This window comes from Phocoena sinus, chromosome 1 (assembly GCF_008692025.1).
Source record: "Phocoena sinus isolate mPhoSin1 chromosome 1, mPhoSin1.pri, whole genome shotgun sequence".
Taxonomy (NCBI): domain Eukaryota; kingdom Metazoa; phylum Chordata; class Mammalia; order Artiodactyla; family Phocoenidae; genus Phocoena; species Phocoena sinus.
The window spans coordinates 126,931,906-126,948,583 of NC_045763.1; the positions used below are offsets into that span (position 1 = coordinate 126,931,906).

The window sequence follows — 16,678 nt, forward strand, 5'->3', positions numbered from 1 at the left end:
CCAAATACTTAAGTTTACAGATTTAAAAACTTCAATGAACACCAAATAGGATAAATAGAACTACATTATGATCAAACTGCTGAAAATCAAAGATATATTAAAAAATGTTGGAAGCAGCTAGAGAAAAACACCACTGGTGGAGAGAAATAACGAACTGAATGATACTAATTTCTCATAAGAAAACAGAGTCCAAAAGACAAAGGGGAACTATCTTTAAAGCAATGAAAGAAAAAATAAAAGATCAACCCTGAATTCTGCATCTGGCAAAAATATCCTTTAGGAAAGAAGGCAAAATAAAGGCATTTTTGATCATGGAAAATAGAAAAGTTGTTGCTACAAGATTTGCTCTACAAAAATGTTAAAGTTCTTCAAGCTGAAGAGGAAATGATATCAAAGGGAAACTTAGATCTTCAGGATTGAAGGAAGAGCATCAGAAATCAGAAATAATAAACCTCAGGATAAATTTGAAGGCTACTTTTTACTTCTTATTTAAAATATAGACACCTACGTAAAGTAAATATTGTAACACTGCCTGGTGAGGTTGTCAATGTGTGTGATGTCTATGTATGCCTGTGTGCTAGTGTGCACATACAGTTGATATATATGTAACCAAAGAACGGCAGGGCTGGGGGCTGGAGACACCTACATGATTCCAAGGCTTCTACATTTTATTTGACTGTGGTACAATACTAACCTAAAGTAGACTATTAAAAGTTAATTATGTATACTGAAGTCCTTAGTGCAACCATTTTAAAAAAATAAAGAAATACAGACCCCAAGTCAAGATAAATTAAAATGGAATACTAAAAAATACTAAAATATTTAACCATCTTTAAAACTTCTTTTTATCATCTAGAAAAGTGATCGTCAAAGGTTTTTGTTCACACACTTCACATCAGTAAAAAGGTTAAATATGTAGTTTATGCATAATATATATGAATGTGTAATATATATTTTGTATATATATGTTTATATATAAAATACATATACTACTATAAAACACCCACAAAATAGAAAGTACCAGGACTTTCTTGGTGGCGTAGTGGTTGTGAATCCACCTGCCAATGCAGGGGACACAGGTTCAAGCCGTGGTCTGGGAAGATCCCACATGCCACAGAGCAACTAAGCCCGTGCACCACAACTACTGAACCCGCAAGCCACAACTACTGAGCCCTCATGCCACAACTACTGAAGCCTGCACACCTGGAGCCTGTGCTCCTCAACAAAGAGAAGCCACCACAATGAGAAGCCCGCGCACCCCAACGAAGAGCAGCCCCTGCTCGCTGCAACTAGAGAAAGCCCATGCGCAGCAATGAAGATCCAACGCAGCCAAAAATAAATAAATGGAAAAAAAGATAAAGTACCAAAATAAAAGATTAAAGGTAAACTTAAATAGACATTCTTGATATATTTTCCCCAAATGGCAGTGAATCATACTGCACAATCCCTAGGGTATGGATAACCCACTTTAGAACCTCCTAATATGGAGTATTCTCCCCCAAAACACACACCGTTTTCCTTTGTCCTATTTTCTTAGCAAAGAGTATACACAGATGGATGACAAATATAAAACAATTTTGTGTCTGAACCCGAGATTAATTCTGTTGAGTTGCTTTCCTTCCCTGGTTGGTTTTATGACAGACTTACCAGATCCAGATTTTTCCAATCTCCACCCATGCTGTTTATCCTCTAAAATTTGACATGAGTAACTTAGGAGATCCATAAGCCAAAATTCCTAACCCAGGTAATAATCTTATCATGTATTTACAGCAAAACTTAAACGCTGGATTGGTGGTTTTCTTTACAAATCACCCAGTTTTTCTAAAAGAAATTACATGACTTTAAATCTCTGAGCTGTACCCTGTACAATCCACTGGACATTGGGGAAGGCTTGTAAACCAATCATCGAATTGGGAGGAGACTGATGGAAAATTTCACTTGGAGAACAGCCCCCAATATAATATCAGGTTTCATTTTCACAAATAAGCACTTAGTTTGGAATGTTCCAAAACATCCAGTGGGATAGTTTAAGAGCCCATAACCCAGCACTGGTGCAAGTTTTATATCAGTCACCTCACACTTGTCTATTAAACTTCTCCCAGGTAAGATCATAGGAGAATCTTCTGAGTGGATTCATTTGCCCAATTTATTTTCTTATCTCAAATTTTGCCAACTCTGGGGATAGCCCCGATAGAATTTTTTGTTTATTCTTAAGAAGGAAGCGTTACCTTCCCCTGATTTACTCTAATAAACAACAAAGAGTTAAGAAAATTTTTTAAACTAGCAATTATAAACTATTAATTTGTATATCAGCTTTTAAAACAATCCATACATACCCATATAAATACAGCAAAGGCTCAGATAAGCCAAGAATTGTGCTAGCAGGTTGGTTGAATGCGTGTGTGTTAAATGAAGAGAACTTCCTACAGGTATCTTTGGAGCTGTGGTTTCTAAGTAAAATTATGCAGCCTCTTTCATATTTTCATTATAAGAAACATTTCAAATAATTTGCAAGCCAAACATGAAATACTTCATTTTCCCCTGTTCAGGAAAAAGTCTTCATTCAGCTTTTGTGTCCTAGGGCTCTAATTATTCTCCTTTGGTTTTAAATCTTCTTTTATTCTCCTTCTAATACTCAGGGCATACTAGTAAGTCAGAAGGAATGCTACCTGGTCCAGTGCTGGCATGAAAATACACAGTCAATAAATGTTCACCTGATTAATAAATAATATGTTCCATTTTGCTTCTGTTTATCCTTTTAATTTTACATGACCAGCAAAATTCTTTATCCGAAGTGACTTCTTGTTTGTTGAATGAAGAACGGAATAACTCTTGCATGATTCTGAACAAAGCTCTTAACTTAGCAAAAACCTTACTTGTCACTCCCCTTTGGCACACACAATGTTATGCAAAAATTATGCACAGGGCTTCCCTGGTGGCACAGTGGTTTAGAGTCCGCCTGCCAATGCAGGGGACACGGGTTCGTGCCCCGGTCCGGGAAGATCCCACATGCAGCGGAGCAGCTGGGCCAGTGAGCCATGGCCGCTGAGCCTGCGCATCCAGAGCCTGTGTTCCGCAACGGGAGAGGCCGCAACGGTGAGAGGCCCGCGTACCGCAAAAAAAAAAAAAAAAAAAATGCAGATTCACAGGAAAGGTTAGCAGTTACTAATCAAATAGATCCAAGCTTCTGCTGCTCCAAAGAACAGAGGGAACAACAAGAGGTATTTGCTAAGTGTAACTAGGATATTTTCTCAATGAACATCAATTAAAGACATAAATCGCTCTTGTTCTGGTGAAGAAAGGTGACTGTTGTCAGATGAGAGTGACTTGAAAGCATTTGTCCCAAAGTTACTGAATGCCTATCACATCTCATTCACTGTACTAGGTGCTGGTCTTTGAAAAAGGATTCTGAGTAAGGACCTTTATTATTAAATATGAGTAGTACTAGATAATGTGCCAATATGTATACTTATCTATGCCCACACAGAGATGTTAAGTGTGTGACTCTAGTCTTGAATATGAACTATCCCTACTTTGCAGGAATCAGTTATGACTCAGCTACCCAGAGAATTAATTCAAGCCTTAGGGGCTTAACTTTTCATCACCATTCTACCTCTAATTTGCTACTTCACTTTGAAAACAACACAAAGTAGTAGTTCTTAACTATAGCTCAAATTCACTTACAAGTTTTAGGACAGGGAGAAAGCCTTAATTTTACTCTGTTAAAGAAATAATGACAAAATTACAAGATGCCTATACTAGAGGGCAAGAAATCTTCAGGAAGAAATATTCTTCCTTGTACCCCTAAGATGCAAATCTGAGATAAAGATGGTAAGTATGCTCTGTCTTTAAATGCCCACTGCCTGTAGGTTAGATCATAAACTAGGAATAAAATGCAGAAAGGGAAAGGAATAAAGAATTCTATGTTGTTCCTTAAAAAACTAAACACAGAGCTACCATATGACCCTGCAATTCCATGCCTGGACATGTATCTGGAGAAAAACATGGTCCGAAAGGATACATGCACCCCAATGTTCATTGCAGCACTGTTTACAACAGCCAAGACATGGAAGCAACCTAAATGTCTATCAACAGAGGAATGGATAAAGATGTGGTACATATATACAATGGAATATTACTCAGCCATTAAAAAGAATGAAATAATGCCATTTGCAGCAACATGGATGGACCCAGAAATTGTCATACTGAGTGAAGTCACACGGAGAAAGAGAAATACAGTATGATATCCCTTATATGCGGAATTGGAAAAGAAATGATACAAATGAACTTATTTACCAAACAGAAACAGACTCACAGACTTAAGAGAACTTATGATTACCGGGGGGGAAGGGATAGTTAGGGAGTTTGGGATGACATGTACACAATGCTATATTTAAAATAAATAACCAACAAGGACCTACTGTATAGCACAGGAAACTCTACTCAATGTTATGTGGCAGCCTGGATGGGAGGGGAGTTTGGGGGAGAATGGATACATGGATATGTATGGCTGAGTCCCTTTGCTGTGCACCTGAAATTATTGCAACATTGTTAATCGGCTATACTTAGATATAAAATAAAAAGGTAAAAAAAAAAAAAAAAAGATTTCTATGTTGGAAAGCCTGCATTTGGGTGCTGCTGGAATACCCAGGTGGAGATATTCAATAGGCAGGTGGAAATATAGATCTGGAGTTCAGACAAGAGGCTTTGACAGATATTTAGAGAAGAAAGGATGAGACTGTGAAGTCTGAAAACTGTGGTGGAAGCTGGCAAAGGGCCAGTTCCATCTGGTGACCCTATCTTACCTGAGAGAGGGGGGAATACTTCCCAAGTTCTTCTGAGCAGCTGACGCTTAGAAGCCTTGTAAGAGAACCAGATTTTGATCATGAGGGGAAGGAAATCATTTTTTTAAAAGCTGACGATGTAGGGAAGTTGATTTACTGGAATGAGGGTTGTAAATAGCATAGAAAAGGACTGGAGAGGGAGAGGAACAGAAAGAAAATGTCAACTTAAGGAAGAGCAGTAAAGCATTTTCCAAACAGAATGCAAGCACAGCATTCACCCCTTCTATTTCTTTCTCGTGCCCACACGATGTGGTTCTCAAATATGTTGACCAACCTTTCCACAAAGCAGCCTGAACCCATCATGGAGAAGAGCATAATGTCTCCTAAGGCACTAAACAGAGCACTGACATAGCATCTATATACCTACCCCGATGTGGCTGCTTGGTATAAAGACACTCAGGAATCATTCTTTGAGCCTGTACTCACCATGAAGCCCTAACTAAGCACTTAGATTATATTATAGCAAACCACAGTAACCAAGTTCTGACTCAGGATTTATCATTCCTTATAGGCTATTGGTTAGAAATGAGTCATAATCACCAGTGAGAAAGTTATATACTATTGTAGCTAATGAATTCAAGATAAGATGAGAAGATACGATGGACTTGAAGTATTTCTGATGTTGTTTTGTGGCCAAAGGTTATACTTGCATTTTGTCTTTTTTCAGAGGTTGAACAGTGTGCTGTGATTGTTATTTTTTATTTACAACAGTGGAGGAAGAGCATAATCGCTACCTAACAATATTTGGTAAGGAAAACACTGCTATACCTGCTTGAAACGGTCATTAGAACTATCAGTGGTAGAACTAGGAGCCTGAACTCTAGAGAAAGTGAGGCAAGCTACCTATGGTGTTTTAATACTTCAGGTATCTCAGAAATCAAGTTCCTAAAACCTGACGCAATGCCATACATTTCTCAAGTACTGTAACCTACATCTAAACTCCTCATCGTTTTGTTGCCATTTCAAATTTCTCAGATTCATAGCTCAGGTATTCAAAGCCACATAATGGCCTGAAGAACATAAGAGACAAGTGTGAACTACTTGAAAAGGCTCAGTCATGGCTCAGAAGAGTATGCAGATACCAAGGGGGAAAAAATCCTCCCTCTCAAGCTCTGCAATTCCTACAGCACGGAAGTCCTCAAACATTGAGCGCAGGTCTTTGTTTTTTTCCTGTAGAACCTTTCTGACCTGTGTTGTTCTACTTTCTTGGTACATACACCATAAAGGTTAATGTAATTTTCAAAAATCTTATGGTCTTATGAAAAAAACCCTAAGAATTGTAAATCGCTAGTACTTAATAGAACAGTCGCTCTAAATTATTACTAAAAAAAGTGCAACCTTATCAAATGAAAATAACAGGAAGTATGTCAGATATTAACTGTACATACAGTTAATAAAACAGGGAGGCAAGGCATTTTATCTTTTGCAAAATCACAAAAAAAATTATTAACAATTCCTAGTTGGGATGGAAAAGAGACAAACACGTAGTCTTACCAAAAAGCACAATTACTTAGCAATACAACAGCCAGCTATACTTTTTACCACAGTCCATTAATGGAAAATGCATCCTGAGAGGAACGTTTTCCTCAGGAACCACCTTACAACTGTTAACTTCATGCCTGATCAGAGACATCAAATAATGAACCGGCGTGACAAACAAAATGCCAAAATTATATTACTAATATTACATATTATAACATAGCCCTTTATAATCATAAAAAAGGTACAAACCATTTAAACAGACCTATGAAATAGATATCAATGTTTCATTCTTGTTGATAGTACAAAGTGACTCAAGGTACAGATCATAACTCTAACAAAATAAAGATACCAAATCAATCTGAAAAGTATGCCTGCCATAGTAAACAAAGAAGAGTTAATTAATGCGTGCCTTTTTAGAACCTTCCTGAAGATAATCTGAATGCCTGAATACCCAAAGAAGCAGCTAGCTATCCAAGGAAATATCACCTAATACCTTTGTTTTCACTAAATTTGAAAAGACACCTAGGGCTGTTTTCTTGAATTATATTCCAAAGAGGAATCACTTTTTCTAATAAGAGGCCAGGGTCCCCTGAGAGCAGGTCAGCCAGCATGGCACTGGCACCCTTTACCCGGAGGAGCACTTAGAAGGTGTGAGGCAGGAGGAAACTGAAGCCACCAGAAGTTAACGCTCTAAGCTCCCTCAGCAAGAACTAGAGCCAAGGTCACATTCTTTCCGGGGCATCCAGTCCCACATTCCAGTTTCACATTCTTTCTGGGAGCATCAAAATGCCTCAGGAAACAGTAGCTACAGTTCCTAAAATATTTCATTTCCAGGTCCACCCTCAATACACCAATTAATATGTTGCCCATACTTAATAATAGCATTTTTCCTAAGCTAGATTAAGTCCCTTTATCTTCTATGAGCCATGTAAAATCACCTCCCAAACTTTCTCACTAAAAAAATAGGATGATAAGAGCTATCACGCTGAATTGCATAAAGCTTTTGGCTTACCTATGGTACTTGACCTTGTTGTGCAAGTTGGAGACATTCCCGTGAAGAAAGGGCAACTATATTTTTAAAGAACATGAATAAAAATACTATTCCTTATGACCTACCCCCTTTGAAGTTTATTAATTTCATATTTTAATAGAAAACAAGATGACAGTAAAAAGTACTAACTATTAGGTAGTCACCTATTACAGTACCTTGGCAGCTTTATTAACCTTGTCTTCGTTTTCTCTCTTATACACAAAAACCGAAGCGAATTTGCCATCCTGCAATACAGCGGGGTAAACAGCAAGTCCAGAGGGTAAGGTGAATGGTGGTTCCTTCAGGGCATAGCTCTTCAAAGCGCTGTTCTCTGAGCCCATCCCTTAGGCTGTGAGGCAGGGGTGCTGCAGCTCCTCCTCAAAGCCAAGCAGACCTGAAAGAAAACAGAAAGCATTTCCTAACATTGAGTCTCTATCTGATCCATGAGCCAGAGATAGCCGAGTACCCAGACCCAGGCACTCAAACCTACTAGTTCCTACAACCCTCATAAAGTAGGCTGTTTGACAACAGAATTAGTAAATGTTCAGCAAATTACCTGCAATGCTTGTCAATTAACAACTTTCAGTCTAGAGAAGATACACGTAACCAAACAGACACGCGCGGTTGCCGCTGCTCCCAACCCCCCACTGCGCACACGCAGAACCGTCGCAGTGGAAACGCGATCGAATACAGAGTAAGAGCTCTCCTGCTCCCTAAAACCACTCATGTCCTGCCTCACAGAGGAAAGCGTCGCAAAACTCGATCACTCAAAGATGATGAACTTCTGCATGTCTAAAATAACCTACAATTCTAAGGAAAACAATACGAACTGGAGAATATTTCTAAAATGATGAAAAACATGTTAACAAATGGAGAGTGCATATAAACCGAGAAAACACTAAAACACCTGTGGATTAATGGGAAAGGAAACAGACTACTCATTGAACGCAAATGACAATAAACATCAGAAAAAGTACAATCCCGTAACTGTCTTCAGAGTTAGGCTAAAAAGGGGAAAATGCAAAATTGTATAATCTCAAATGTTAAAAAGACAACCCACATGTACATGAGATTCCAGAAAATGCAAACTACTATATAATGACAGAAAATAGATCAGTGATTGCCTGGGGTGAGGGCAGTTAGAGGGGCCACAGGAGAGGAAAGGATTACAAAAGGGTATAAGGAAACTTTGGGGAGAATGGATATATTCAGTATTTGGATTATGATTATAGTGATGAGGGATCTATAGCTATAGCTATCTATATATATACGTACACATGCATACACACACACATACACACACACAAGAAAAAAATATGTAAAGTATCAACAGAGGTTTGTTGTGGGCATCAGATCATGGATGATTCACATATATATACAAACATAGACATACATTTGCCTGCACCTCCCAAATCTTCCATGAAAGAGCATATCTTTCTTTACAACAGGGATACAAACTCGCATGGTTACAAAAGACAATGCACAGCAATGCAGCAGTATTGGTGGAACAGCAAAAGGCCTACTGTGTGCACAGGCACCTACTGACTGGGCTTGCACTCTGACGGGAGCCACCATCACAAGGTTCCAACCAGGACTGCCATTTCAGAGTTGGCAGGTCACACCATTTACCATAAAGAGCCACGAGCCTGAATAGTTATGTGGAAATTTCCTATTTTCCAACATTGGCTCAAATGTTTTTAAACCTGTACAGGCCAAACAACACATGTCTGAAAAGTTTGTGGCGGTCAGTTTTCAGTTCTGGCTTTACCATTATTTAAAAAATAGAAGATAAAAAGAGTTCTTACTAACTCTGGCAGTGTGGGAAACAAGTTGCTAGTTCTAAAAAACAGCCCCAAATTCTATGTGGATCTTTAAAAAAATTCAGTTTAAAATCTGTATCCTTTGGGTAAATATAAACCCAAGAATCATTATATACTGGCCTTCTATTTGGATTTTTTTCCACTTTGGTGAAGTTCCATACAATGCTTACAAGGTTATCAGAGTATGTAATGCTGCTCAAAACAGATACCCCAAACAGAGAATTTCAAGGGCCTACAGACCCACATACGTCACTGAATAAGGAACACAACACGTATAAGGGCTAAAGCTACCTAAAATTGATGTTTTTTTTTTTAAACCCAAGAATGTTTCTGAGGATAAGAACTAAGCTGGATTTGTAACAAATTCACTGAGTTCCTACCTGCCAAGCAATTTCTCTTTCTTAAGAATGATAAAGTAAAAAAAAAAAACGAAAAACAGTATTAAAAAGTATCTCAACTACAGTTGACCCTTAAAAAACGCAGGGGTTAAGGGCACCAACACCCTCTCAGTCAAAAATGTGAGTATAACTTTACAGTTGATCCTCCACACCTGCAGTTCCACATCTGTGGATTCAAACAACGCAGGGGATTCAACTAACTGCAGATCTTGAAGTACTGCAGTGCATATTTATTGAAAAAAATCTGCGTATAAATGGACATGTGCAGTTCAAACCCACATTGTTCAAGGGTCACCTGTGTATGTAACACTCACTTTTCTACTGGGACTACAAATAAAATTCGCATTTATGTAGGATCTTGGAGAAAAGCAATTACTGTTAATTCCCCTATTCTGGAGATGGTGTGGTGCCTGCAGCAACCTCCCACTTCCCACCCCAGTCGGGAGGGTCATGTTTAGCACCTGCCTTCTTCTTGGGCACACTTTATGGGTCAGGTGCCTACCCTGGGCCAAAGGGCAGTCAAATCACACATTAGCCATCTCTAGGACCCATGACCTGGATGAAGAGCTAAGCTGGACAATCACTGTCTGCCCCAGGAATCTGAATGAACGTGAGATATTTTTGTCTGTTAGCAGCACAGCTGAAGGTAAAAGGATGCCATAAGGTAGAGTCAGGGCTATGGCAAGCCAAAGCCATGTAAAAGCAGAAACCTGGCAAGTACAGAGGAAGCCAGCTGGCAGCAGGAGAAGGAAAAGCAAACACTGGGAGAGTAACTTAGATTTAGAGAGTCACATTACTACTCCAACTCGAGGCTACAAGAAGCCCAGCTTCAAATCCACTGCCTCACTGCCACCCTTACAATCATGGGTAGCCTGAGGCACACCTGAGGTAGCCTGAATGGGTCCATGTTCTTTGAAACCAACTGCCATTTCATAAGCAGGAGTTCTTTTTAACTCCTCTTGTCTGAAAAACCAGTCAGACTAAAGGAAGGCGCTAGAGAAATGCTACTTCGAAAAGTGTATATCTGAAGCTAGTCTAACTTCCCTCTCTCTCTTAGCCACAAAATACAGCTTTCCAAAATCCACACATAAGGAATTGCTGCAAGAAAATAATCTTCTTGGCAGAAAATCATGCCATTCACTTAGCTTTAATATTACTCTCCAAAGTAGATAAAATGGTCCCAAGAGTCAGGGACACGCTCTGGCTGAATGAATGGCAGTCAGCAGAGGTACAGCAATGGACAATCAATGAACTTAGTCATTTCTAAATAGCAAAATACCTTCTTGTGGGAATACTGGGCCTTACAACACCTATTAACCTTTCATTTAATATTCTGAATTCCACTATAAGATCATTAACAATTTAGGGTTATAAAAAATTTAGGAAGAGCTTAAAACTGACAGTTTTTCTTAGCAGTATGTATTTGGGTCTAAGACCCCAAGAAATGCCACTTAAAAATTTAAAGGAATGAACCCCTTCCTTGTGAGAACTCAAAAGGCTGACATTTTATTGGTTTGAAAGCATGATTAATGTTGACAGAAGTCTACTGATACCATCCTGCAATGCTTACAGAGTAGCTGGGTTATAGCCTATGTCCAGTGAAAACTTCATTAGGGGGGAAATAATAAGATGTGCTGTTGGGCTTCCCTGGTGGCGCAGTGGTTAAGAGTCCGCCGGCCGATGCAGGGGACATGGGTTTGTGCCCCGGTCCGGGAAGATCCCACATGCCGCGGAGCGGCTAGGCCCGTGAGCCATGGGCGCTGAGCCTGCGCGTCCGGAGCCTGTGCTCCGCAACGGAAGAGGCCACAACAGTGAGAGGCCCGCGTACGGCAAAAAAAAAAGATGTGCTGTTGACTGCAATCTGATGGTCTTAAAGCAGTAATTCTTAATTTCACAAAACTGTACCCTAAGAGGCACAAAAACGGTTGCTATCAACAGTGCTTTAAAAATGATAATTCAGCTAAATGGGCCTTACTGAAATGTAATACTGATAAACAATAACACCTGGACTTCCAAAATACTATCGTTTTTGTTTTAAGGAGTAAAGGGGAAAACACCAAATCGTTTAACTTTGAAATTAAAAAGTCACAAAAAGGCAGAAAAGGATATTTTAATACTAGCATGGGTATTTTGCAGAATTTACCATCTCCACACTCTATAATAAAATGTGGGGTACACAGTTTCTGACTTGATTACGCATCATGGTCTTCTCTTTAAAATGTTGTTCACCTATCTTCCTCCACCCTTTTGCTTCCTTGGGCAGCACATCAAGTTTCTGGGCCACCTGTGGGACTAAAAGCCCTTGTCTAGGTCACTGGACAACTCATACACTAAACTAAGAAATCAGTGTCCTCTGGGGAACTCTCCCTCTGTTCTTTTCACAGCAAGTAACTGAGATGATCGTTATCCTAGCTCCCTCAGCTTGGAAGTTTCAACGATAAGGGCTTGCACTGTGAGTTCAAAGGACACCCGGTATTGATTGGTATTTCGTTATCTAGTGATAACATGACTTCGGGCCCTTTGCTTTGCTCTGTTTCACGTATATATTCCCTATATTGAACTCAATCCGGCGATACATTATGAATCCTTTGCGTACCGAAAGAACTACGTATGATTTCTGCTAAAACATGGGATGTTATGTGGGTATGCACACAGGGATTCCAAAATTCAGGACCCAACTCTGAGTATTCACACGGTTTCCAACATACGATTTTCCCAGAACTGTTTCATCTTCATTCTAAACAAAATGCACCACCCAAAGACAGGAACCAGCTGGGCCTCTGGGGGCCTGGCACTGGTCTCGGATCGAGAATGAAGGCAGTATCCCAGCGCGGACGCAACCCCAGGCTCCCCGCGGCTCGGCCCCGCCGCTCACACTCGCCCTCCCCGCGGCATGGAGGACGGCCCGGGCGCGGGGGCTGGGGGCCAGCGGGGTCTGACCGTGACTCCCCGGGGTCTCTGAGGGGCGGTGGCGGCGCTCCCGCTTAGCTGGCCCCTCACCTTCCACACCTGCCCGCGAGGCCGGGCTCCGCAGCTTCCTTCGACAGCTCCGGCCGCCAGCGCCGCCCCGGGCGGGGGTTGCCCGCGAAGCCCAGGTTAGCAGGGCGCCCCGCAAAAAGCAGGAGGAGACTGCACTGAGGTGGGGAGCAGAGCTCAACTGGCAGTGACACCACGACGAGCTCGCCCACGAGCGGGCCCCAAGCGCGGACCAGCGAGCGGGGCGCGCGTTCCCTACCCCCCACCCCCGCGCCTCGCTCCCGGCCCGGCCCCCTCCCCAGCGGCCCAGGCCCGCACTGACGGAGGACGCAGCGCGGGGCTCCCTGTTACCTGTGGGAGGGCGGCGGGGGAGGCGGCCGAGGATCTTAGCTTCGGTCCCCTCTTCGCCCCCTGTTGACACCAACCACCCTCGCCTCCCCCGTGATACTTTGGCCACTACACCCACAATCTTCTGAGGTCCGGTCTCTCCGGCACCATAGAGACGGGTCCGGAAGCCGGACAGGATACCAGCCTTCAGCCCTACAACGCCACCACTGGGGCGAAAGAACCCGGAACCGAGATGAGGTGGCCTCGCTAGTGATTCTCAGGCCGGTGCCATCTTGAGTATGGGCGGCGGTGCCGGCCCAGCGGTTCACTCTCTGTCCCCAGCCGCCTAGTTGGTCAGTGAAGATGTCTCTTTTCTTGGGCTCTGAGTTGAACGTGCAAGTTTGCCTTGATTTTAATTTTCAGCCTTTTAACCGCACGGTCTTAACTGAATTTCCGCCCGAACCTAAAATGGCCGCCGGTCGCCTCTGACAAATAGAAAAGGGGCAGGACGGAGAATAGGAGTACTCTGGGAATTGGCGAGGACTTTTGGGAGAGGGACGTCACTCACCCCGCAGCCCTGATTGGCTGCGCTGCGTGGGCGGAAGTCGTACGGATCCGCTACTGAAGCTGGCAGAGGTAGAAGGGATTCCGGCTGAAGCCCTTTCAAATGGGAATTCTGAAGTTATGCTTAAAGCAGCGGAGAGTCAAATTGGGACTATTAATATTAATAGTTCTTATTATTAATATTGATGGTTTCTACTTAATAGGGTGTTGTGCGAGTAGAATGAATATACGTGATAGTTTTAAAACTACATGGCTCAAACCCAGTATATTTTCTCTGTTATCTTGCATGTGAGCCTAGTAGTAGTCATCGCTACTATTTAATGCGTTTACAACCTCACAGTTCACAGGTGACCTAAATCATTTGATCACCTAAAAGTTTTAAATTCTTTCTGGTCTGTTACAGTATGGATAAGGATCCCACAATTTCTTCACTAGATTAAGTGAAAGCAAATATCAAACCCAATTTTGTCCCCTATTCAGAAATGAATATTTATTAGAAAGTAGGCACAAATAGTATTTAATCTGTCCTATTAGCTTGTTGAAAGTCGAGCTCTCCGTCCTAGGTCAGCACTGTCCTATAGAAATAGAATTTCAGCCACATATATAATTTAAATTTTTCTGGTAACCATATTTAAAACAGTGAAAAGAGGGGCTTCCCTGGTGGTCCCATGGTTAAGGCTCTGAGCTCACACTGCAAGGGGGCATGGCTTCCATCCCTGGTGGGGGAACTAAGATCCTGCATGCCACCTGGCACAGCCAAAAAAACAAAAACGACAACAACAACAAAAAAAACAGTAAAAAGAATGAGGTGGGGTCAATTTTAGTATTATATTTTAACACATAGCCACAAGGTTGTCATTTAAACACGTACCCAAAATAAAAAATAATTAATGAGATATTTTACATTTTTTGTACTGTCTTCAAAATCTGATATGTATGTTTTACAATTTAAACTGACCATATGTCAATGCTCAAAATTCACATGTAGATAAAGATTACAGTATTGGAGGGTGCAGTTGTAAATGGTTTGACCACCACCTTGCACTAGAAAGCTGAGAAACAGAAGTACAGGGCTGCAGAGACAGGATTCTGTTATCATCATAGTTACCGCCAGCATCTGGCAACCAGAAACCTTCCAGACCCGTGGTAGAGCCAGGACCAATAGCGATGAAGCCTCAGGTGGCATCTCCAAAGGCTGAGGACTCGAATTTTTAGTGCTCACCCTGTTTATTCAGGAGTGGAGAGCATTCTTTTGAGAGCTCATCTCTAGTATTCATCATGATAATTAATAAGCTGTTATTTTTGTCAATCAAAAGCCATTTCTGGCACTCACTCTGATAATTAGCAAACATCTGGTGTCATCAGAGGTGAAGGTGACTAAAGTATTTGTAGCTCCATCTCTGGAATGTGACCTTTCTGGTATGATGCTAGCTAACTACTCCTGGAGTGTGGATTCCTAATACTAGAATGCCAGCAACTTCTAGGGCATAGCTTCAACCAAATGACCCACACAGAATATTACACTGTCCTGAAGAAATTTAAAGTCGATCACAGACATCATGATACCCATGTTGTAAGGAATATTGGCTTGCTTTGTAAACTGTAAACACTATGCAAATGTTATAGAACTTACAACCTTATGTTACAGACTATGTTTATTCCACGGATATTTGACACACCTTTTCTGAGCCATGCCCAATGCTGACCACTAAGAAAAGAAGGAGGAAAAAGATAACAGTCATTGCAGAAAAGTGGGTTCTTTGAGGGGCCCAAATAAAACTTTTCTTTTTAAGTGATTGAGGAGGTGCTAGTAGCTTAGTGCTAGGAATGTTACTTTCGGTTTTTGAAGTGCCCTGTGCCACCACCAGCAAATAAGTTTCAATCTACTGTGTGTGAAGCTGAGTATGAGCTAAATGACTCTACACTTCCCTGGTTACTCTGAGGCTTTTCTGACAATTGTATATACTTTAGAAGTGCTCACTATATGCCAGCCTCTGCTCTAGAGACTGGGGAAATATCACAGCAAACAAAACAAGATAAATTTCCTGCCCTCACAGACCTCACGTCTTGGAGGGGCGGTGGCGGGTGGGGGCAGCCATAAGGGGAGTGATAGACGATATATAAACGAATAAAGATAAATTCAGATAATGGTAAATTCCATGAAAAAAATAAAACAAGGTAATAATAGCAGCTAACACGTGTTGAGTATTTACTGTGCGTTAATTCATTTAAGCTGTACATAAATCCCACTTTACCCATGAGAAAACTTACGCACAGAAAGGTTAGGTAAGCTGACCAAAGTCACACAGCTGGTAATGGCATAGAGTAGTTTGCCTACAGATTTCATTTTCTTAACCATTATGCAGTACTGCCACCCCAATGTGATAGAGAGTAATAGGGTAAGGGGGAAGACAGGAGAGGAAAGGGAGTTATTTTAGACGGATCTCCAAAGATGGCCTTTTTGAAAAGGTGATGTTTGATCTAACACTGAATGATGATTATGTGAAGATCTATGGCACAGAGACAGCAACGGAAAACATTCCAAGGCAGGAACTAGCTTGATGTGTTTAAGGAACAGGAAGAGGGCCAGTGTGGCTGGAGTGTAGTAAGTTAAGGGGAGAGTGTTCACGAAGAGGCCACTAGGACAGGCTGGGGCTTGAGGGTCATGGGAAGGCGTTTTTGGAAACCACTGAGGATTCTAAGCAAGAGGGTAACAATCTAGTCTACAGTTTTAAAAACTCACACTGGCCATTGTATGGAGAATGGATCATAAGAAGAGAGAAAGGCAGCAAGGAGACAGGTTAGGAGACTTTAGCAATAGTCTATGTGGGGAATAATAGTGACTTGGGCTACAGGACAAGGAATAGAGATGGACTTAAGTAGTCAGAAATATATTTTGGAATAGAGGGCTATGGACTGAACTGTGTACCCCCAACTCCATCCTGCAACTACCATCACCAAATCTAGATATTGAAGTCCTAAACCCTAATTCATGTATTGAAGCCCTAACCCCATTTTGGGATGGGCCTTTGGTAAATAGTTAGGGTTAGGTGAGGTTATGAGGGTGTTATCCTCATAATGGGATTAGTGCCTTTATAAGAAGAGACACTGGAGAGCGTGCTCTCTCTCTATCTCTGCCACATGAGGACAGGGTGAGAAGGCAGTCATCTGCAAGCCAGGAAGAGAGCTCTCACTAGAACTGTGAAGATACAAATGTCTGGTGTTTAAACCCCTGAG

General features: G+C 41.4%; 1 protein-coding gene across 4 annotated transcripts in view; it reads right to left on the bottom strand.

The window, feature by feature from the left end:
• SCYL3 (SCY1 like pseudokinase 3) overlaps window positions 1-13,364 on the bottom strand; it is a 39,466-nt gene extending 26,102 nt beyond the window's left edge. For 3 of the 4 annotated variants that reach the window (XM_032623241.1, XM_032623223.1, XM_032623214.1), the window contains exons 1-2: window positions 12,902-13,338; window positions 7,533-7,750 (exon numbers count right to left, since the gene is read on the bottom strand). In XM_032623241.1, the coding sequence (XP_032479132.1) occupies window positions 7,533-7,697 (165 nt within the window). In that variant the 5' untranslated portion in view covers window positions 7,698-7,750; window positions 12,902-13,338. Of the gene's footprint in view, window positions 1-7,532; window positions 7,751-12,901 lie in introns of all 4 variants that reach the window. The other variant, XM_032623230.1, reaches the window with a different exon arrangement.
• Window positions 13,365-16,678: the final 3,314 nt, after the last annotated feature.